This window comes from Eulemur rufifrons, chromosome 15 (genome assembly GCF_041146395.1).
Source record: "Eulemur rufifrons isolate Redbay chromosome 15, OSU_ERuf_1, whole genome shotgun sequence".
Classification (NCBI taxonomy): domain Eukaryota; kingdom Metazoa; phylum Chordata; class Mammalia; order Primates; family Lemuridae; genus Eulemur; species Eulemur rufifrons.
Genome location: NC_090997.1, coordinates 31,046,998 through 31,070,008, shown reverse-complemented (window position 1 = coordinate 31,070,008; position 23,011 = coordinate 31,046,998). Strand labels below are relative to the sequence as shown.

The following is a 23,011-nucleotide window of genomic DNA, read 5'->3' as shown; positions in this document are numbered from 1 at the left end:
GTATTTTCTTTGCTAAATATTTCTTTTTTCTTTTTCTTTTTTTTCTCAAACACTAATTCGAACCAAATCTTTTCAAAATTTGTATTAAATGGTTATAATATGGACTGATATTTTAATAGACTATATTTTTTTCAGATTCTTTCTTTAAGATGGAAAGATACAGGAAAGAAATGCAGAAAAATTAAACACTCAAATATATGAAAGTGCTTTTCACTTCTACAGGGTACTTTATAGGAATTGCTGGGTTTTTGTTGTTTTGTTTTTGGGTTTTTTTTTTTGTTGTTGTTGTTCTTAAGGGTTAGTGACCTTTCCCTTGGGCCCTTCCCCTGGCCTAGGGCAATGTGGTGTAAGAAGAAACATTCATCAGAATCACCTATGTGGCCTCCTAGGCCCTATTCACATGCAGAATTGGATTCTTTGGATGGGTATCACCAGACTTAGGAATGTAGGCCAGCAGAATAAACAGACTATCCATTATCCTTGACATTGATACATGTCCTACAGATATCTAATATATCAAAGGAACATACTGAAAAGCACATTTGATTTTTTTAAAATGACAGCTTATGAGGGAAAAGTTCAATTAAATAAAAAATATATAAAAAAAGTGAAAAATAACAGGCCTGAAACCATGTGATTGATTGATAATTAAGTTATCAAACCAATGTTTAACAGAATCCCTTCAAAGCTGGGGTAAATTGATTTAACATGGCTATTAGGTATTTCTTGGAATGTTTTTCAGAATAGTTTAGTAAAGACAGTCATTTCTGGAAAAAACGTGGTCACTCAATTCATATAAATCACTCAACTCACATAAATCAGTCAATTCATATGAACAGGAAATATACTTTTACATTCTGCTAAGTATGAAAATACGTTTTAGCTAAGCAAAAATTTTGAAAGGCATACAGGCTAAAGTACCTTTCACCTAACACTCTTTGCAATTACTGCCAATAGACATTTTTTGAGGGATTTTTCAGGAGTGATGTTATACTTGAAAGCAATTTATGATTGCCTTTTAGGAATCAATATGTTAATAAATTAGAATAAAACACCTGCATTGTATTCTATTACAACTGGATCCTCTTACAATTAGACTAATGAATCTAAATATGTTCCTTTGATGTCCCAAGGCTTTGAACTTATACAGCTTGGATATAATGTTTAAACAAACACATGTTTTTACTATTACAAGCACCCTCTCAAACACAAAGGAAATTAAGCCAAAGGATATATTTCTGAACTGGAATAGGCAAATTTTCACGAGGAAACCAATGAAAATAATTTTGTCAGCCAGTCTCCATTTTATCGAGAACAAATTTTTACATTATCAATAACTAACTATATGCCAAAACATAAACACACAAAGAGAGAGTAATTATTAGTCATACCTTATTGTGTGTCTGAGTCTGTCCAACCAGTATGAGGACGTTGGACGAGATGATAGACAAGCAGAAGTTAATTAGAATTATGGACCTCTCAGAGCGTATGTACCTAGCCAGAGAGAAAAAAAGTGTCCAATTTTAAAATTCAAAAGAAAGATGAAGAATTCTGCAATGTGCAAGTTAGTGGAATTCATCTGGAAAAAATAAATACTAAAACACAGCCTTTATAGGAATAAAAATATAAAATCCAGTTTTTAAAATAAAGATTATTCTTAGAGACTCAATTTTACAATGGCGTGGCATCGCAAGAGTCTTTTAGAATTTTTTTTTTCCCTTAGATTCTACTGTGGACAACATGGCATTTCTGATAGAGCCTAAGTCACACATCTGTTAACACAATACACTTTTTTTTTTCTAGAAATAAGAAATTTCTTGGAAATATATCAATTAGTATAATCAGCTTTAAATATACACCCTGTATGTATAATGTTTAGTATTATCATCTAAATCGACCAATAGAAACTTTGAAAACCAAAAAGAAAAACCACACACAGATTCTGAAGTATCACTCTTGTTTACTAGAAAGATGCCATTACTTTCATTAAACTGTGAACACTTTCATCCACTCAAGCATTTTTATGTCATCAGGTTGTTACTCTTTACATTTATCTTTTTCTGAATAATTATTCCAATAAACCTTAATCTTTCTCTTAAAAAATGAATCAAATCCACAAATGATAATTCACTATTAGGCTGGAAAGTTACTTGGCATCTGCCATATTTTACCCCATGAAGAAGTGTTTATATACAGTCTGTTACATGGCTTTTAAGTGCATCAAGAACGTAAGCCATAGAGAAAACTGCTCAGAATCAAATGTTCTACCAGCTGTTTACCCTGAAAGTGTAACAGCTATTTTGCTTTACTGTACCCTGTGGTAAATCACTGAATGACAGTAACAAAAAGACTTCCTTGTATTTGCTGTGTATTTGAACCTATTCAATTTGTGTTACAACATGGAATCACATTCCACAGCAGGCATGGTCTTTTCTATGCAGTGTTAGAGAGTGGTGCCAAAGATATGGAGGCACTCTTTGGAAGGTAGAATCTATCAAAGTGTTCTCTCTCTCTTTCTGTCTCCCCTTTGTCTTTGAAGAATATTTAGGCAAAAGCCTCACATTCCATCACATATTTCAGAAAAGAGGGCAGAACACAAGAGTAATGATAAAACACACACACAAAAGGGTTTTAATCATATAAAAGAAATTTCCTTTCTTCACAAAACAAACCCAAATGAAATTAACCTAGGTCAAATCTCAGCACAAAATGGCCTCAGGAGTGGCTGAAACTTGTTTCTGTATCATCGGTAGCTGAAAATATAATAAACCACATACTGAGCTGCTGAAGACACCAGCAAATATTAAGGTGTCTCTTTTTTTTTTGTAGGTGAGGGATATAATATAAAAAGTTTAAGGGTTCCACGAAATTAACCCTTTAAATGATGTTAATGGCTTCCATGACAGCACAAGCACACAGATGACATTAAAAGGGTTGCAGTGACATTTTTTGCCCCATAAATACAAAAAATATGGTAATAAAAACTCCAGACTGACAATCCTGAAATGTCTTTAGATGTTTCCGTTTTTATCAAAATTGAGTCACATTGTTGCCTTCAAAATTACTATAAACTGTCTCAACTTTCAAACCTTTTTATACCATGTTTGATATTTTAAACAAAATTTGCAATCGCTTTATGACAATACACTAACTAAAAGGACATGTTCAATTCTGTGAGGTAACAATATAAACAATATAACTCTACAGAACATATCTGTAGATAGAACATAACTTAGTGAGTTACATTTTTGATGAATATTTCTGATGAACTACATGAAACACTAACATATTTCAAAATAGCATATTATGTATAAAATAATTCAGATATTTATATATTTTACAAATCATTAGAAAATAAAAAAATTCCAAACTTTTTACTTAGGAAAAAATGTAGTAGGATCCTAACATGCTTATTTCCATACAGCAATGTTATAGTGTAAATGTAGTGTTTATAAAATGCATTGAATTCATTATGCTATGAGATTCACTTAATACTGAGTCTTGACACTTCTTTCAAACTAGTCGTATACATCAATTCTTCTACTTGCAGACAATGAGTTGATGACCATTAACTCTTAGGAATCCATATTTGTGTTGTTTCTTGGTACTCTCTTCTATAATTCTCAAGTTCTTGTCAAGTTTTGATAGATCCTCTAAGGTGTTTTGGTAATTCTTAGAAAACTATTGTAGTCAGCAATTTTCCTGAATTTTCTGAATTAAATAAAACTTTGTTATGGAAAAATTAATCCTATATTTGTTTGGGTAATTTTACTTATCATATACTGACAATGTTTATGCTAGTGCTAGCCATATGTATTGAGGGGTAAAGAGAAGGTAGAATTGGAGCCTGAACCCTAAGTTCTGAGAAATGGAATTTAGTTCTAAATATTTCAGTGAGTATGAATTATGATACTACTGTGGTTACCTAGTTCCTGGTCTTTAAATGTCTTGTTTTTACAGAAGTGCCATTCAAGCAATTGTGGGAGAGAAGGTTGTCTTCTTCTCAGCTTTTGTCCATCTTGCTCTGCATTACCAGGACAATAGGCTGCTTGGCTGAGCCCTAAACCCAGGATTCTGGTGCCTACAATATCATGCCTAGACTAAGTATTTCTTTCATTTCCTGGAATTGGTCATATTTTATCAGATTGTCCCACTTTGTCAGTGTTTCACTACCACATAACTCCTTCACAGGAATGTGGAACCTCTATTATATACCAATGCTAAAGGGCCAAGATGTGTACATATTTTATTTTGTATGAAGCATAAAAACTCTTACTATCTTTGAAAATTTAAATATGCTTGACAATTAGTATTTTCCCTCAAGAGAGTAAAAATTACAATGAAGAACAATAGTTTTTTTTAAGGATGTTAAATAAAATGGCCTTCTTTTATTAAATTGTAATATATTTTTCAACTGAATTGCTTTTTGATCTTAAGTAAAATATAAAGACTAGCAGACCTCTGAGGCAGGAACATCCACTTTTGTAATTTTAATATTAAAATCATTCAGCAAATATAAGTAATTCTCTATCTACTAATGTAGTAACTGCATTTTTAGACCATTTTTAATGATCAAATGGATATAAAAATGTTTAACATTTGAAATTTTAAGAACCCATTAGAAAGTTTGGGCATATAGCTATGTATTCATTATCGATATATGAATAGACATAATAAAACTCACAAGTCTAATTCTTACTAATAGAATAAGAAGAAATCTTAAAGAAATAATAAATTTTCATATAATATCAAGCAGATACATCTTCAAAGATTGCAGAATAAAATTTTTCACTTTCCTTTGTTTATGTATTTTTATGATATCTTTTAATCAATTTGTCAAAGTCTGATTTATTAGAAAACATTCAATTCTAGAGCATTGTAGTATTATGTTAATGCTTTAATATTATAGAAGGTTTCACTCATTGTCTGAGGTATACTGAAAGTATGTGTTTGCAACTTAAGAACTTGAGATCATATTTCTACAACAGAAAAATTAATTTGACTGTACCAATTAAACTCTCAGGCTCAAGAGCAATCGGGATAAATAGAAACCACACATAGACTGAGCTTGGAGTATAAGACTACCATGCTTGGGGCTAAGCAACTTGTTGAAGGCTACCATTTTTGAATTGGGAAGAAAAGTTTGTGTGTTTTTGTTTATTTTCTCACCACAGGCAAATACAGACAGGAAAATTAGCTAAATGCAATTCATTTATTACAGCTCAATCACAGCAATTATAACTCCATGGTGAAAATACTGCTTTTAGTAAATTAAGAAGACAGGAGACATATAATAATTATCACATTCCTTGATTTAACTTCGAACAACTAAGCATTCTATTTCAAGTCTATAAATTGATTACATACCTCCATAATGCTGCATAGACAACTGCTAGGGTGATCAAGGCCAAGCAAGAAAGGCCACTGCCTACTATTAGGGTAACAGAAGGTGTACCAGAGGATTCCATGATCTGTAAATTAAACCAAATGAAAAAAGAAAGAGAATTTTTTAAGAGAATACATTAAAAGAACTTCTAAACTCAGCACAACTAACCTATCACTCAAAAATAGCCCATATACACAGTTGTTATAGTTACCAGAGAATTACCCATGAATCCACTCTTTTCACATATTCTCAACCTCCAAAATTACTAAATCTAGCTTCCCTATTTCTCCCACTGTGGAGTAATAAAGTCCTTAGAGACTTATATGCTTGATTACCTACTTATGGCTTTCTAAAATAAAGACCTAAAGGTACAACTTGGTCAACATTCACATGTTAAATTTTTTCCAGCTAAAATTTGAAGCACCATTCATTTTTCTTCAAGTAACTATAGTTCAGTCATTTCACAATATGATTTTTAGTAAAATTTATCTTGATCCTCCCATTTGCAACTCATTATGTTACCCAAATCTGGTACATAGATATTGAAAATATTTCAAACTTTCTGACTTTTGACAACTTTGTTCTAAGTCAAGTATTCACACATTTAATTTCACTTGCTTGACCTCTGAGAATATAGAAGAAAATCAAATGTCAAATTTAAGATCTTCAAATATATTTTGTAATTTTTTTCTATGAATAAAGTATGTGGAGATAGTTTTCCCATTGCCAGTATCAGTCCCTAAACACATGACCTTGAAAAATCAGCCTTATATCTTTTAAAACATATATAAAGATTACAGGCATTCACTGATCTGAGAGGTTTCTTTCCTTGGACACTAAGGTGACATTAACTAATGAAATCTGTTGGTTTTCATACTGTCAGTATGGAAGTTTGAAGGAATACACTAAGATTAAGTGTGTTCTAAAACCTTAGATATGCACATCAAATTACATTAAGTATTTTTTGTCATCAAAATAAGTAAGAAGAGTGATGCTGATTCAGGCCAAATTTAGGCAGAAAGTCACATTTACCTGAATAATTATTTTTTAGTATTTCAATTTTTGTTCTATTTTCTCAAAATACATTTGATAAGAATATTATTTTTCTTTTAGGCACTTCTATTCAGTTGTCTCTTTCAGAAACTACTTTTGCAAAACCTATATACTTTTAAGAAATGATTTCACAGTTTCTGACATCCATGCTTTCATGAAAACTTCATTTGATTATATATATATACACACACACACACACATATATTCATATATATGTGTATATATATTTCCAAGGACATCCTCAGAAAACCTGTACTGAAAATATCCAATGCAGATAAGCAATGTGTTTGGCTATAGTGTCTAGGGTCTTCATTCTACTGCTAACAATATTCCCACAAATTCCCCAGAACAGCTTTCTAGCTTTAAAATAAAGGTTGAGTTGGCAATTATTTTTATTTGAAAGTTTGCAGCATATTAGTAATATGATTGAAGCACATCTTCAAAACTATACTGCAGAAATTTCAAGTTAGAAGACATAAAATTGAGTAGAATTTAGTTACAGCACACCAACTAGAATTCATTCCACCAAGCTACTGTAGCTAAGGAGGAGACGAACCCGTTTTTGCCACCCTGCAACATTTTGCATTTCCCCATTTAAAATGCAGTTCCCTGGAGAAACACTCGCCACAATGTCCCTGCCTTTGCATTAAAGCCGTGTTTTCCCTTTGTTACTTACTATTTCTCTAGGTTGCTGAGCCAAAATGGCGAAGGTAGAGAGACGATCACATAAGCATTTCGTATGGGATGCATCGGTAAGCACAGTTTTACATCCCTGGGTGGACCACGTTCCCAAAGATTCGTTCCTGCAAAGGGGGGTTGGGGGGAGATCGGGATAAATACGCCTGACAGCCAAATCCGTAAAGAAGAAAATGCAGTTTAATTGAGAGGATCGTCTACTGTAATTCCCGTACAGGAAAAAAAAATCTACTTGTTGTTGAACAGGACGTAATTTAGATGCATCTCCAGTAATGCAAAGCAAGAGTGGGAACAAGCAAGCAGGCGGCGGTGCGGCGTGCAGAGAGCTGTCCAGCGCCGGAGGTGCTGAAACCGGGACTAGCTCTGTCCAGCCCTCTGCGAGGAACAGCGGCGGCGGCGGCGGCGGCAGCACGAGCAGCCGCCAGAGCGTTGGCAGCCACTTCCTATGCTCATCGGATCGTTTCAGACACTCAGGGTGTAAAGAGGCTTTTCATATTTTCATACCAGCTCTGATTCCAGGTCCATATTTTGGACCGTAAACTCTGGCTTTTAAAATGAGGATTTTTCTGAAAAGCCTGCCTAAAAGGTTACATAGCTTGGGTTGGGAGATAGGATCTTCTCCGCTGCTGGTTAGGGATTTTTCCTCCCTTTAGAATAGCTGCCGTGAAAATTTCACCCTGGAAACGGGAAGCAGCAGCAGCGGCATCAGCTGGTTCCGACTCTCATTGCCTTTGCCTGGTATCCAGGGGAGGGGTGGGTTTCAGATACAAGCTTCCTACTCCACACTTCACTCAGCCCAACTCGCCTCTGAAGCCCTCGATATTTCTTCTCCCCACCCGCCTCTTTGCCCTGGGGCAGAAACATTAAGCTAACCCAAAGTCCAACAGAACATTTAGAGGAATAACCCCACCCCAAAGTCCACTAGGAGGGGGGAAGAGAGCCTGGTTCAATTTTCTCTTTGGTGTAGCCATTTAAAATGCTAAAGCATATGGTTTATTTCCCACCCCAGCAGAACAATAAAAATGGTATCAACCTACATCTTCTTACTGGGGAGGGGGGACGATGGGGGAGAACCTTTCACCCCCAGCTGAACTACTCTACAGGAGGAGAGAAAAAGGAGAAAGAAAAAAAGCTATAGAGCTCAACCAATCAACTTTATTATCATTACACGTGTTCGGTACTGAATGCACCAATTGTCACCTCCCCTCCCCCAGGCATGGAATCTCTCCATCTAGCAAACCTCCGCGTGTGTGTGTGTGTGTGTGTGTGTGTAAATTTCAAACGAAGTTACTACCTGTGTTAAAAAATGACTCCAAAACTCAAAGAGAAAAACATAAGGTTTGATGTTAATTTTGATATGGCACTTTTGATTTTTGCCTCCTCCATCTCTGAATGCCTGAAGCTATTGGGTTAAATATGCATGCAGTGGATTTCAGAGAGATTTCAATGAGAGAGGCTTCTCTGTGACAGTTGGACTTCCAAGTTGAGCTAGAGAATATAATTTACACTATCTCTTTTTGGTATCTACCAGCAATGTCTTTTTATTATTTATGATTTGATGTCATTAATATTCAAAACTCAATATACTTTTAATTACAATTTCTTTTAAGAAGGAATACACTGCATTTGGGGAGAGTTAGATAAAAACTGTACTCAACTTTACCCAAATACTTCTAAGTATTAGCCATTTCAAAATTGGTTAGTGCTCTTTTCTTTCTCATGATGTCGTGCAACCATGTCATTTAAAAAAAAAAAGTCAGTTATACTTTCAGCTGCAACAGTATTAAATTCCAGTTCTACCTAATCATAGCAGCACATCAATTTATTTCATTAGCTGTCTGCCTCTTATCTTCTTGTGACAAACAGTTAAGGCCAAATGGAAAGCATTTATCTCAGCTGATCAAAGTTTAAAGAAGAAAGATACACTTAAGAGAATCTGACATGTTTTAAAACATAACATCTGCATTATTCATCCTGGATGGCAGCTTTCCTTTAATGTAGTGTCAATGCTTTCAAAATGGAGTCCAGTACTTACACATTTCACATTACGCAGCTATGCCCAATAAACCAATTCAATATTTTAACAAGAAAAAAACTTCACTGCAAGTAAGACCTCATATGAGACAAAGTTATATATTTATATCCATGTAATGAGCATTTATTTGATCTTAGCATCACTAAATTTTGGCTGTCAGATATAAAGTTTATATTCAATATAATGTTGCTAGACTCTGAAGACCATATAAATTTTATATGATATATTTAGAAAAGTGGGTCAATTTATTTTATTTTGCACAATGATTTCATTGTTGACCTGGCCCACCCTCAGGCAAAATTGGGAAGTAAGTAACACTGGTCTCCACATTTTAGTCCTTCACTCTTTTCGAGCATGAAATGTTTCTAATCTCACTGGGTCCCTTTTCAGGCATACCTTCCTGAGGCTATACCACCTCTGTCCTTACCTTTCTTCAAAACTATTATCCCTTTGTTGACTTTATCTGATTAAACTAATGTACAACAATATATGAATGGCAGGGTACAGCTTAATGTACTCTTTTCAGTTTAAAAGAAGATTTATAACAGAAAGTAATACATCTGATAGAACATCAGAATCTGGAGCAAGTAAGTAAGAGAGGAAATCTTGAAAGGTGAGTGGATAACTATCAAGTTCTGCATTTGGTCACTCCCAAGAGATGAGTAAGAAATGTGATGACATTCTGATGCCAAAATTTACATTGTGTCATAAAACTCTTGATATTTAAAAATATGCAAAACTCATAAATTAGTTTTTCCATCACTAGTATACATATAACTATTATTACAAACCCTGTAGTATGAGTTGTCTGTATTTTCAAACTTTTTATAGCTTATTCTTACTGCACAAAATTCTTTGAAAGCATGGTACACGTGTCTGATTGATTTCAGGGAGATCTTGTAAAGTAAACTGATATGTGGCAGAGCAAACGTGAAGCAAAACAGCTTCCCCATTCTGCACAGAGCAAGGCTTTTAAACATGTACACTATTCCAGCAGTCACATTATTCTTCCAGTGTCGTAGTTTTGCATGTTATAATAAATGGTATATCTGTGAATTACTCTTAGTTATTAAGTCTAGGTTGTCATCAATGGGGCAAGCAAATACAGTGAAATATGTATGAAAATTAAAGATATAAGAATAACAGACTGACTATGTCAGAAGCAAACACAGAATGATGATACAGGCATATACATTATACTGGAAATCATATATTTCCTTTTTATGGTCTCTTCTAGGCCTTAAGTGATTTTTTTCCAATAGAGTTCAAACATAACTACTCCTGCACATCCTATGTTGGCTACACCTACATTCACCCATGTTACTTGTCATCTGTGTCTCTTTTCCTTCTTCCTATTACTGTATTACACTGGCTAAAGAGTCTGCCTGTCTCAAGTATTCAACAGTATGTACCCAGAAACACAGAATTCTGTGAAAATATGATGCAAAATTTATTAATTTCTAGCTTAATATTTATTTGAGGCATTTTCCCAGTTTCCTAGGAGTCTACATGGTTTCTTTTGGGATCTGAATATTTAGTTGAGATTTTGGTTTCACACAGTTTTAAATGATAAAGCATGTGTACACATTCTCTGGTATTTAAAATTAAAGGGAAAATTATCTGCTTCTATGAATAGCTGTTTAGTAAAAAAAAACTGATAGCAAAAATGTATAGTGACACATATCAAAATTGTATCAAGAAATCATACTTTTTAAAATATCAGAATATTACAAGGGTATAAACATTTTGGCTACATGAATTGCTTTTGTATAGTTTGAGTCAAAGTTATAAGTGTGCCCATCACCAGATAGTGTGCATTGTAGTTAATCTTTCAAAATACCAATACCACTAGATAATCCACTTCAATCAGTCTTCTATAAGACTGTCTACTCTTCTTCATAATAAATCAGTATGTGAGTTATTTATTACAAATAAGTTATACACTTTAGGAAGTTTATTAACTCTTATGATATTGAGTCCATTTATTCAAAATCTAAATTGCTACAGCACAACTTTTTAAAAAGTTTACACACAATTTCTGGCTACCCTGTCCTCATATTGTATGGTAACTAAAAGAAAATAATTGCTTTCCAATCACAACGGTAGTTAATTTCTAAGAATTGGGTGAAACTATATTATTTTAATGTGTATGTTATACTCAACTGATGATGTATATATGGATCTTGGTGTAAATTATTCTTATAATACAGAAAGTTTTAGAGTACAGATGAGAAACTATTCTCAATTTTGAGTAGAAACAGTCTTTGAGGGTAATCTCTACTTTTCAGGGCATTGCAAATATTGAGGACACTGTTATCTCCAGAAACTGTTACTATGTCAAAATATGGTGAATCATAAAATTAGAAAGTTTTGCTAGAAGCAACCTTAGTGATCACCTAGCCCATTGGTTTTCAACACTTGCGGTACATTAAAATTACCTGAAGAGCTTCAAAAATTAAACCCTGGGGTACTGCTTCATCATTATTACTTTTAAAAATTCCCCCCAGATGATTCTAGTGTGCAGCCAGAGTTGAGAACCACTGATCTATTCCAACCACTTAGTTTTATAAATAAGGAAAGTAAAGTGCAGTGAGTTTAGGAAACTTGTTTTAGGTCTCAGAATGAGAAGCAAAGCTGGTCTTTTAATTTAGATTGAGACTAGGGATTTTATTAAATGCTAAGTTCTTATTGTAATCTGTTTTAAGACAGAATGTACTGAACGTGTCCTACTAAGTTATAAGAAGATCAGATCTTTATATAGTAAATATGTATATGTTACTATGAAAAAGTAACACCACCAAAAAGCATATATACATACTTCATTCATTGGGATAAGATTTAGAAGGAGGTACTTTCTCACCACCAGGAAGAACACCTGTCATCCATGATGCTAGGCATGGAATTAATAGTGGCCCCTTCATCTCATAATACCATGTAATCTGAAGAGTATCAATGGATCTTAGTAGGTTCATCTATTTGCTTTTGGTCTTCCAATACCATTTGATGATGAACTCTGAAAGGTTCAGTGTCCTATGATGATTATGTTCAATCTAGCAGTGAGGCTTTAGTATTTACTAGCCAGTCAATATGTATTTAATGAGTGCTTTTCAAATGCTAGATGAGGTAGAAGACACATAAAAAAAATAAATAAATGTAGTTAGCTTCTTAGAGAAGTTGACAATCTGGTTGGAATGACTACACATAATCCAAGAATATGTTTTATGCTTAATTAGCTGTACAAATTTTTCCAGAAAATGCTGTTAGTTCTACCATTCTATTTTAAGCCACCATCATCTCTCGCCTGGATTAATCTCTTTACTGGGTTCCTTGTTTCCATTCTTGCCACCCACCCTCAAGTCCAATTTCAATACAGGAGCCAGAGAGATTCTGTTGACAAATATGTCAGACCATGTCACTGTGTTAAAACTATCAGTGGTTCTGATCTTACTCAGACTAAAAGAGCCCTTACAATGACCCACAAGGAGCTACGCTATCTGGTTCCTCATTGTCTCTCCACATTTATCTCCTAACATACTTGTGGTTGCTCATCATTTCCAACCACACTGAGCTCCTTGCTGGAACCCCTAGGCATTTTGTGCAGGTTATTTTCTTGACCTAGAATTCACTCTTTACAAATATTCACATTGCTTTTTCCCTCTCATCATTTAGGTCTGTCTGCCCTTATGTCACCCTATCAGAAATGTCATCACTGACTACCCAATATAAGACAGTAACTTCCCATGTTTGGTTACTTATTACTACTTTTGGTTCTAGGTCAAAAATGGCCACACATTATATATAACTCTTTCCATCAAGAGGTGGAGTCTATTTCCTTTTCCTTTAAATCTGGGTATGCCTTGTAACTTGATTTGATTAGAAGAATGCAATGAAAGGATGTGTGACTTCTGAGCCTACACCTCAAGAGATCTTACAGTTTCCACTCTCATCAACTTGAAATGCTGCTATTATGTAAGGTAGCCCAGGATAGCCTCACTAAGGGAGAGAGACTGGTGTCCACCACCAAACATGAGAATGAGGCCATATTAGCACATTCAGCTCCATGACGAACTGCTAGATGGCAGCCTCAGGGATGACACCAAATGAGACTAGCAGAAGAACTAACCATCTGAGCTTGACGAAACAATTGAACCTCAGAATTATGAGCAAATAAAAATGGCTGTTGTTTTAAGCTACTAATATTTGAAGTGGTTTGTTATATAATAATTGATACACTATCCAAGTACTTCCCACATGCCCTTTGCTCTTACTCTGATCTGTTGTTGCTCATAGCATTTATTACAACTGATGCATTAAATATATCTTTGCTCACTAGAATGTAAGTATCATGAGGACAGGGATATTGTTATGTTCACTTTGGTATTCCCTGATTCTAAAATAGTGCTTGAAAAAAAATAAAAATAAAAATAAAATAGTGTTTGACACATAGTAGGTGCTTAATAAATATTTGTTGAATGAATACCTGGTAAAGATTTTGATTTTATATAGGTGGACTTTCCTACATCATTCATTCATTCATTTATTCAAAAATATTTATTCATCATCAAATATGATGCAGCCACTGTGCTAGGTTATTTTGTGGACATATTAGATTTCCACTTTGCCTTTCAGAGCCTGAGAGCTTCAATGGAAATTATCTTGCAGGTGTAGTGTTACTGCCTCTTTGGCATAAAACACACATAAAAACCAAGAATATGTCACTCTTGAGGTCATTGCACATTATTTGTAACAATAGTAGTTTTATTGCCAGTAACATCTTTTTTCTTGGTGTTTTAAATGAAAATAGAATAAAAAGGAGTATGATAAGTAATAACATTCAGGAAGTCAATCTACTGCGTTATAAATATGTATAAGTATCTTCATCATAATTTATTAATAACTGAAGGTTAAAATATGCTAGCTGCCATCATTAATTAGTCAATAGGCAAATAATAATAATCACACTAATGAAAATAACATCTAACATTTATTGAGTGTCTACTCAGCATTAAGTGCTATGGTAGACACCTTAAGCATATTTTTAAATTATTGAACTAAATACCAAGGTAGATAATATTATTTTCTCTAGAGAAAAATGGAGCTCCTGTCTCCATCAAGGATCATGAAGACCCTAGAGATGAAAAAGCCTAGAGCTGGAGGTTGCCTGGGTATCTCAGTCTATGTAATACATCCATGCAAGCCCTGGACTGCCTATTTTTGGTGTTATTATCTTATGTTTGAAAGAAAGAAATGGAGCCAAGAGATTGTGACATTCCTAAGGACATTCATTTGGTAAAGGGCTGCTCATTGAGCCCAAGTCTGTTGGACTCCAAGGTAGATTCCCCTCGCTCCGTTCTCTCAGTGAGGGGTAGACACAATGAGAGAGCACAGCCAAAGTTAGGATCAGACGGGGAGAGCACTCAGAAAGGGTGAAAGAATACCAGGCATTAACATCTCACAGAAAATAAGTGGGGAGGATTTCATTAAAAAAGTGATTTATCAAAGGTCAAACACATAAGAGAATAAAAAGATGAGGCTTGAGAACAGTCATTGTGGGCATGGGAGAGGCCACTGAGAGGCTTTGAGAGAACAATTTTAGTAGAGGGGTCAGATAGAAATTAGATTGCCAGAAGTTAAAAAAAGAACCTTGAGATATCAAAGAATTCAGCAACAAAAGGAAAAAGACTGCGTGGAAGTCAGACAGCACAGAAAAATCATATTTTTGTCAAGTATGTTTTCACTTTGAGATGGGAATCAGTCTCCTGACACCTTACAATGCAGACCTAAACAGTCCTTGGAGAGATAGATCATGATGGGATGTAGTGATGATGAGACGGAAGTCCCACAATTTGATTCAGAATAATGATGAGAGTGTTAATATTAAAAAGAAGAAGAAGAGAGAAAATATCTTCTACTGAAACCACAAGGGGTAAAGCATTATTACTTTCAATAAGATGGAAGAAAATCCAAGAATAATATTTCATTTATATCATTTTAAGCCTTTTTTTTCAGAAATTTTCACAAAATTTGTTTAGACCATTAAAAGAGAAAGAACTTGGTATGGACAGGGAAAAAAAAGAGAGAATTTGAGGGATATGGAAGTATAATTTTGAATAGAATTAAAGATGAATGTTACTGTATACATTAGTTAGCTGATGAATTATGTATATGTCTAATAAAATAACAAAATACATTTTAGTTCTGAATATGACTAGATTAAGAAAGACTTCCAAAGTTGTTCTTGGGTGGAAGCAGAGGCAAAGCCTAAATTATTATTTTTTTCCTCTCATTTCTTTTCAAAAGACTTTAACATGCCTTGAACATTGAGTCTTAGTTAATCTTAAAATTGCAAAATAATTCATTCTATTTGTATATTTTCTCTTCAAAAAAACTGTTTGTCTGGGCTAGGAACCAATTTTTAGCCTGATATAATTTGTAGCAGCTGAGATGCACAACCCTTAAAAAGCAGGATTACTGAAATAAAATGGAGTAAATTTAAATGTATGTTACTTTCCACACTAGTTTTCAAATAATCTGGACACATGGACAGTCTTGAGATATGACTAGACCATTGCAAAATTAATTACAAAGGGTATCCAAGATCTCACCAGCTTACTACCAACTTTATTTCCTGAGTCAGATGGCTTTGGATTCACAAACTTTTTTTAAAGGATTAATCCTAAACGTGATACATATAAAAAATATACATAGAAAAAAATACTGAAAATATATTAGAAAAAATAATTAAGTGTAGTTGTCTTAAGGGATTTAATTATGGGTATTATATTTGTTCCATTATATTTATTCTCATATAACTGTATTACCTCCGCAATCTGAAAAATTCTTTTGAGATTCAAAAAGAAAATTATATGAAATAATATCAAGCTAACATATGGCTTATCAGAAGATTAATTCTTTTATAGTCTGTATTTACAGGAAATGAATACTTTCATAACTTGAACCAAATAGTTCCTTCACCAGAAAACTAAAAGATATATCTTAAAGAAAAATCTGTGTATGTCTTTCAAAATGTACATATCTTTTTATGTGATGAAGGAATATATTAATGAGAGAGTTCCAATATCAAATAGATTCTGTAAGTTTTTTATTTTTGGTTATCAGATTATTTTGTAGCATATGAAAATTTTCTCTTAAACTACAGTAGCATCATGGTGCACTAAATAGAATTAACAGTGATTTAGTTCTTAGATTGATGTTCATTTTTATTACCTTCCACTATTTACTAATAAGGTTTAATCTTATGTAATCTCTCCAGATTTATGGCAATAAGGCAAATTTTGCAGGCTGATATTTACCCACTGAGTTACAACAGTCATTTCTAAGATTTAACCATTATACTGTAGAAGATTCACCAAAACAATTTATAAAACAGTGCATAGTCCTAGGAGTACAAGTGAAAGTCAACTGTTTCTCCTGAAAATTTATACTACATGTCTTGGGAAAAGATTATGAAAATTATGGATTCTTTCATAATCCCTAACACCTCTAAGCCAAATCAATATATTGTTAAGCATTATCTACCAAAAATATTTTATAAGACATTTTAATTAGTTTGTAAAATGTATGTCCATGATGCACAATAGTCCTCTATAGGCTAAAACCTTGGCACCAAGATTCTCAACAGCAGAATCACTGAGTAAGCATCTTAGGCAGCTATTTGTATTTTACACCCTTTCTCACCCTTTGAGATTATAATTATGATGAGGCTTGGCTGTAAACAGATTTAATCATGTTTGTCATGGGGTCATGGGTTTACTGTTTTCTAAGTTAAAAATTTGAGCACATGCTACCCTAAACTGGAAGAATAGTTCTCAACAATTTACAGTTGAGACATCAAATTGAGACATCAATTAAGAGTTAAGCTTAATTAACTAAAAATTCTGATGCATTATTTCTGGGATGAGGCCAGGAATATGAGATTTTGATATCAGAGTTATTAGTTTCAAGAAATAGAAAATTAAAATCTCGAGTTAATTATACTTCAAAAATGTGATTCATCATTGCCTACACAGACAAGGCAAAAATGAGGGTTCATTGGACATTTATATAGTTTAAATGACTATTAAGATGACATAATATTCTTAAAACTCTGAAAAAAAGAGTTCTGTGTATTAAAGGAATGTTTCTATGTTCACTTTGTGTATTATGTGCAATTTGGAAGCACAGATATTAGTAGAAAGAAAACGGAGATGACTGGAGTGGCTGAACAAAGTATTACTTACTATATGTAAACACTTAGAAATTAAATAAAGTGGTCTCTGTAAGAAAAACTACATCCAACTAAAATATAAACTAGTAAAATAATGTGTTCACCTCAAACCGAGTGGCTCATAATCATATATTTATTAAACTAACATTAATTTTGCATCAGTTCTAATATCGCTCATTTGCAACTATTGAATTCTTTAGAAACTAATCAATATCTCAGCACTGCAGTGTTCAAAGTGAAAAAGTTCACTCAATAAAAATCATGCTGCAAACATTTTGTACCTACTTGATGATAGAGATAAGTGCATTCACCAAATCAAAATTTATAATAATGGCTTCAGTAAATATCAGAGAAAATTTTCTTTTCATCGTTTTTTTTTCCTTCTAATTGAAATTACACTTTGGATTTGCTTGTGATAGGTTTCAAAAGAGCTTGCCAATTTTCCTCCCTTTTATATCATCTGGAGAATCTAGGAAAACAAATATATTTGTCCTGCATATAGTTTTTAAATTTAATTTAATTTTAAAATCAAAGATGTGGCAATAGGAAACTTGGCTTCTGCTTTATCTCCACCACCCGAATGCTGTCATTTGGAGGACACCACCAGCCTAACCTGGGACTCAGTGTCCCCCTTTATAAAATTAGACAGTTGCATGCTCTACCTACCTTATAGGAATGCTGTCTTGATAAAACTCAAGATAATGGATATCCTTGACAATTATTTATTTGGTGGCTATATGGGCCAGGCATTATTAGTGGAAATAAAAATACTTTTTCTACAAAAGTTCTATATAAATGCAATATGGTATCATTATGATCACATCTACCATGTTTTGACAAGAAAATCATGTCAGAGGGATCAAATGACATAAACAAGATTATCCATCAAAGATTATCTCTCATTTGGTGGCACCATAACATTTCAGGTTTAAGAGAATACCAGAGTCCAGATTTGGAAGATCCAAATTTAAAAGAACGAAATTAATTAATTACCTCCACGAAGACGAAAAGAAATGATATGAATTTTCTTTTTATCACTGTAAAGATTTTAGGAAGTGAAAACAGAACCCTGGATTACCAAACCTCTTTGGGATCACAGAGCCACACAGCCAACTGTTAAAACCATATATTGTTTTTAATTCATAGGTGGACAGAAAAACATCAAAGAAAAATTATATACTACCAGAGGGAAGAATTCAGGTCATATCCCAGCATGAATTGCAATGTATGTAATATTCCTATCTTCTAAACATTACCAAGAAATTATCAATGGAAATCTTCCATTCAAAGTATCCTTTTTGGAAATTATGTGTATTTGAAATAAATGCTCTATGAATGATGGACAAAAAGAACTATGTATGAAATTCCACAAAAGAAGTGATTTCTGTGAACTTCTGGCTTCCTGGGAAGTTGAAGATCTCTTTTGTGGGAGGCCATACATTAGCCACTCCCTATAAAACAATAAGATGCTAGGTAGTAAGAATAGAGTAGCAGCTTCTGCTAAGAGTTCATAGAGGAAGCATTGTTCTGAGACTCCAAAACACCTGTATCACCCACCTGGCCAGCCAGTCATTCGCCAAGCTACACACTTTTTTTTTTTTTAGCTCCATGACAACCAGAGGAGAGAGTAACAATGGAAAAGCAATGGAGGCCTGTGCTTAATTCCTCAATGACAGCACATGCAGAAAGCATAATAAAGAGATGGGAGTGTCTTTAAATTAATTATGTAACATGGCTGTTAATTGCAATGTAAGTGGATTTGTAAGTTCTGACATAAAATTTGAAAGGGCAGTATTCTACTATGCATTTATGGGTAGATAAAATTAAGGTTTTGAGATGCTGATTTAGGCACCCTAAAATACTAGCTTTCATAATTTAGAGAATATGACATTTTGTTTTAACATCATAAATTTGAAAATTTATGTAAAACGCTTTATTGCCTCTCTATGCTAGGCACAGATCTAGGCACTGGGATTGCAAAGATTAAAGAATAAACATAGTCCCTGTGCTCAAATATAGTGTAGAGACAAATGCATAACTTGTTCACCCCAACCCTAATTATGAAAATGCCAAACTCTATAACCCAATCAGAAATTGTAGGGTGTGGCTAGTGCTCTGGTGAAAAAGAGGATGAGTGCGTAAGCTCATTTCTCAAAAAACTTGGCCTTTAAAGAAATACACATTGCCATGCATTTCAATAGATGTGGATTCTGTCTTTCTATCATACTGTTACTCCTCTGATACTATCGCTTCTTAATACATTAATAAGGCAAGCGCTGAAAGTTCTTGGTTGAAGGACAGCACTGAACCTCAACGGCATAATTAACATTTTAATGAGCAGTCAAGGCCTTTCCGTGTTTTGGATCTCAACCATGTGTCTCCTGAGTGGATCTCAATCTGTTGAGTGAATGAGGTGATTCTGTCTCAGTGAGACTTTAAACAAGAGATCACATAGGCCACAGTTTCACCTTGCCTTTGCTCTCTCCTTTTTTAAGGTAGTTCACTTATCCTGGAATGTGCCGTGTCGGAGTCCAGCAACCAGTTTTCAGCTCTGGTTTCTTTTCTAGCATGCACAAAAACTGTACTCATAACACTCACAATCCAGGAGTGGCTAGTTTTCAGTAACTGACCAAGTAATTGCAAGTTCCCCTCATTTGCAAGGTGCAGTGGGCTAACTGCTATTTGGGGATACAACAGTCTGCAGAGGAAGCATTGGCTAATGCTTGTAATTTAATTATTTGCAAATCAAACTTTGCCGACTACACCAAAGGTACTAAACTTCTCCATTGGAGACAAGTTTGAAGGTCATTAAAAAACTATTTGTTTTGAGGTTTAGAAAATAAAGTATCTTAAAAAATGTTCTAATGGATAGAAAACCACTTTTATTCCCAGATAAAATCTCTGAAAAAAACATTAAAAACCAATCTACTTATTTTCATTACTAGGCCAAAAGAAAAAGAAAACTGTCATGAGAAAAATTCCCGTGGGAAAGTTTCAAGCATCTTAAAAATGAGGCTTATAATGGAAAAGCTTTCTCTGTCATAATTAATATAGCATCACTAATATAGCTTCTTCTCCTGTGTTCATATCTCATTTCTGACTACTGCAGACCCATTACTGTTATGCACATGATGCACATAGCACAAGATATGTTATATTATTATTAGATAAAGGGTGTAGAATCTCAGGGACTTTTAACACTAATTTCTTGGTGATAAGAATGCCTAGCTCAAGTTTTCCCTAAAGAAGATGTGATCATTAATAATCCACATAGATACTGAAGTAGTTCAACCACTACTTTAAATTTTGCTTACTGATTTAATCATAAAACCAAGGACACCGTGCACATTTATCTATGAGTTACATAATTTTTTAGCAAACTCGCAAACTCCACTTGTGTTCCTGGTGTCCTTCAGTTCTTCTGTTTTTCTCTTAAACACAGTCAAGGCTATATACTTTTTAAAAGTTAAAGCAGAGAAATGTCTGCCATATTTAGCTGATTAGTATTACAAAGAGTAGTTCTCATACGGTATCTGTCACTGATGGAAAGTTCATCTGGGGAAGAGGACTCCAAGTTCCCCCGAAAGTATCAGACATCGACATAATGTTCCATGATATAAACAAAATATTTTTGTAGCCAACTATCTGAGATAACATAGAAAAATCCCAGGAAGTCAGAAATTTTCCTATTGAGGATACATTTAGAAAGACTGGTATGAAGACTATTTATTCTCAGAGTGACACATAAAATTTACTGTGCTAATAGCACAATTTCTAACTTTGCAATTTCAAGACAAAGAAATAAATCATCTATGTTCAAATTCACTAATTCAAGCCATTTGATGTATTTTCAATGTCCTGGAGTTTAACTATGGCCAACCCAAGGGATAGATTCATTTAAAAAATCGCCCTGGGAAGTACAATAACTACATCCTGAAGTAGTTGTTTTAGATTACTAAGATGGTTTCTGTACCTTCTAACATGTGAGAAATGCTTATAGAAACCCATGGCATGTCCAAGTAAGAGTGAAGATATTCCATGAACTAAAATGTAGTTTTGAAAAAATATTTAAGGACTCAGTAGATATATTAAAAAAAAAAAAAAAAAAACCATTGCGTGTGACCCAAATTCTCATTGGCTCTAATTTTGTCTGGTGACTGCAACTTTCCTTCCCTTCCTTAGCTATCTTTACCTAATTAGGCTCCTTTTGCTATCAGACTTGCAGAACAAAGCTTGCTATAAACACATACCAATTCTCTATGAAAGTCAAGCACAAATAATACGAACAGGAGGAAGACCTGGCTCTTTGAGTCTGCCATGTATATTCCAGTAGGTCAGTGTGATTTCTTTTAGGTTGTGATTGTAGATGTCCTTAAGATAATTTATTTCTTCATATTCATGCAGATGGTTTTCTTTCATATCTCACATGACAAGATAGAAAAGACTTCCACAGTTACTCAGCTTCTCTTCTCTTCTCCCTCTTCCCAGAGAGCCAACATACAGACTGAAGTGATTTCTCTTTATATATCTATACTGGGACATAATCTATAGTATATATAAAATTCTGATGTGAATGGGACAATTAGAGATGGAAAATTTTACTAATGGAGTCTAAGATTGGACTTTTATTTAAAATACGAGTAGCTTCCTTGGGTACCAGAATCAGTCCTGACATTAATGAGTTCTACATATTCAACCATACATCATTAAGGACCACTTTGGAGGAAAGGTTTCATATTAATACAATAATGACTTCTTCCTTTTGCAACATAAGGCTAGAAAACCTTGATCTTTTTTTTTCAGATGGAGGTAAGGTTTTTACATGTTCACTCAAAGATATTAATGTTATGTGCCAAAAGAAGTCTCACTCAAGACTTTCCCCTGGATACCAGAGGGCCTTGCATCCCCATTGAGAGTGATCTATTCTGAGCCAAACTCTCCGTCACCTATACCATACCCGCTTCATTCTTGTTAAAGCTAAATACCTATCTGTCGAAAGGGGTAGGAAAAAAAGTGCTGCAGTCATATCCCTGTTAATTCTGCTGGGTTTAGATCTTACTCTCAGATATACATCAAGTAGGACTCAAGGACAGAAAGCTTTGCCCTTTGCTAGCCAAGGGGGAAGGAGGGCTGAGAAGAAAAGCAAATCAAGGTTTTTAATCATCCCAGTGGCACAAAGGAGAGAACATGCTAACACCACATCACCCATCTCCCACGGCATCGTTCAGGTAAATCTAAGTCTTTGCCAGACCAGAATTGAGACGTGCTACAGCCGATGGAGCTGGACAATACTCTGCTTCCTTTCCTTGCAGCCAGGCCACCTTGAACAGAGCACTGCGTTCCTGCTGTATCACGCAGCCTTCCTCGCCAGCCATGTTACTGAACTATAGATAATTTATGACTGCAACGCTCAGGAATAAGGGACAGAATAAACAGATGCTCAAAGCTGGGTTTTGCCAGTTTTATTCTGTGTGCTACCTATGGTTTCATAAAAATCTTTTTCTTCCCCCCTACAAATTTTATTTGCAGTCATTTGCAGATGTATCTCAGAGACTTGGGGGTCAAAAGGCCAGTCCGTGTTTCAGACTTCACCTTCAGTGTAAGTACTGATAAG

General features: G+C 34.2%; 1 protein-coding gene across 1 annotated transcript in view; it reads right to left on the bottom strand.

The window, feature by feature from the left end:
- The window catches only part of ADGRB3 (adhesion G protein-coupled receptor B3), a 683,715-nt gene that overhangs the window by 142,203 nt on the left and 518,501 nt on the right, over positions 1-23,011 (bottom strand). Inside the window, exons 18-20 of the mRNA XM_069487813.1 lie at positions 7,116-7,242; positions 5,368-5,471; positions 1,392-1,494 (exon numbers count right to left, since the gene is read on the bottom strand). Of these exons, the coding sequence (XP_069343914.1) occupies positions 1,392-1,494; positions 5,368-5,471; positions 7,116-7,242 (334 nt within the window). The remainder of the gene's footprint in view (positions 1-1,391; positions 1,495-5,367; positions 5,472-7,115; positions 7,243-23,011) is intronic.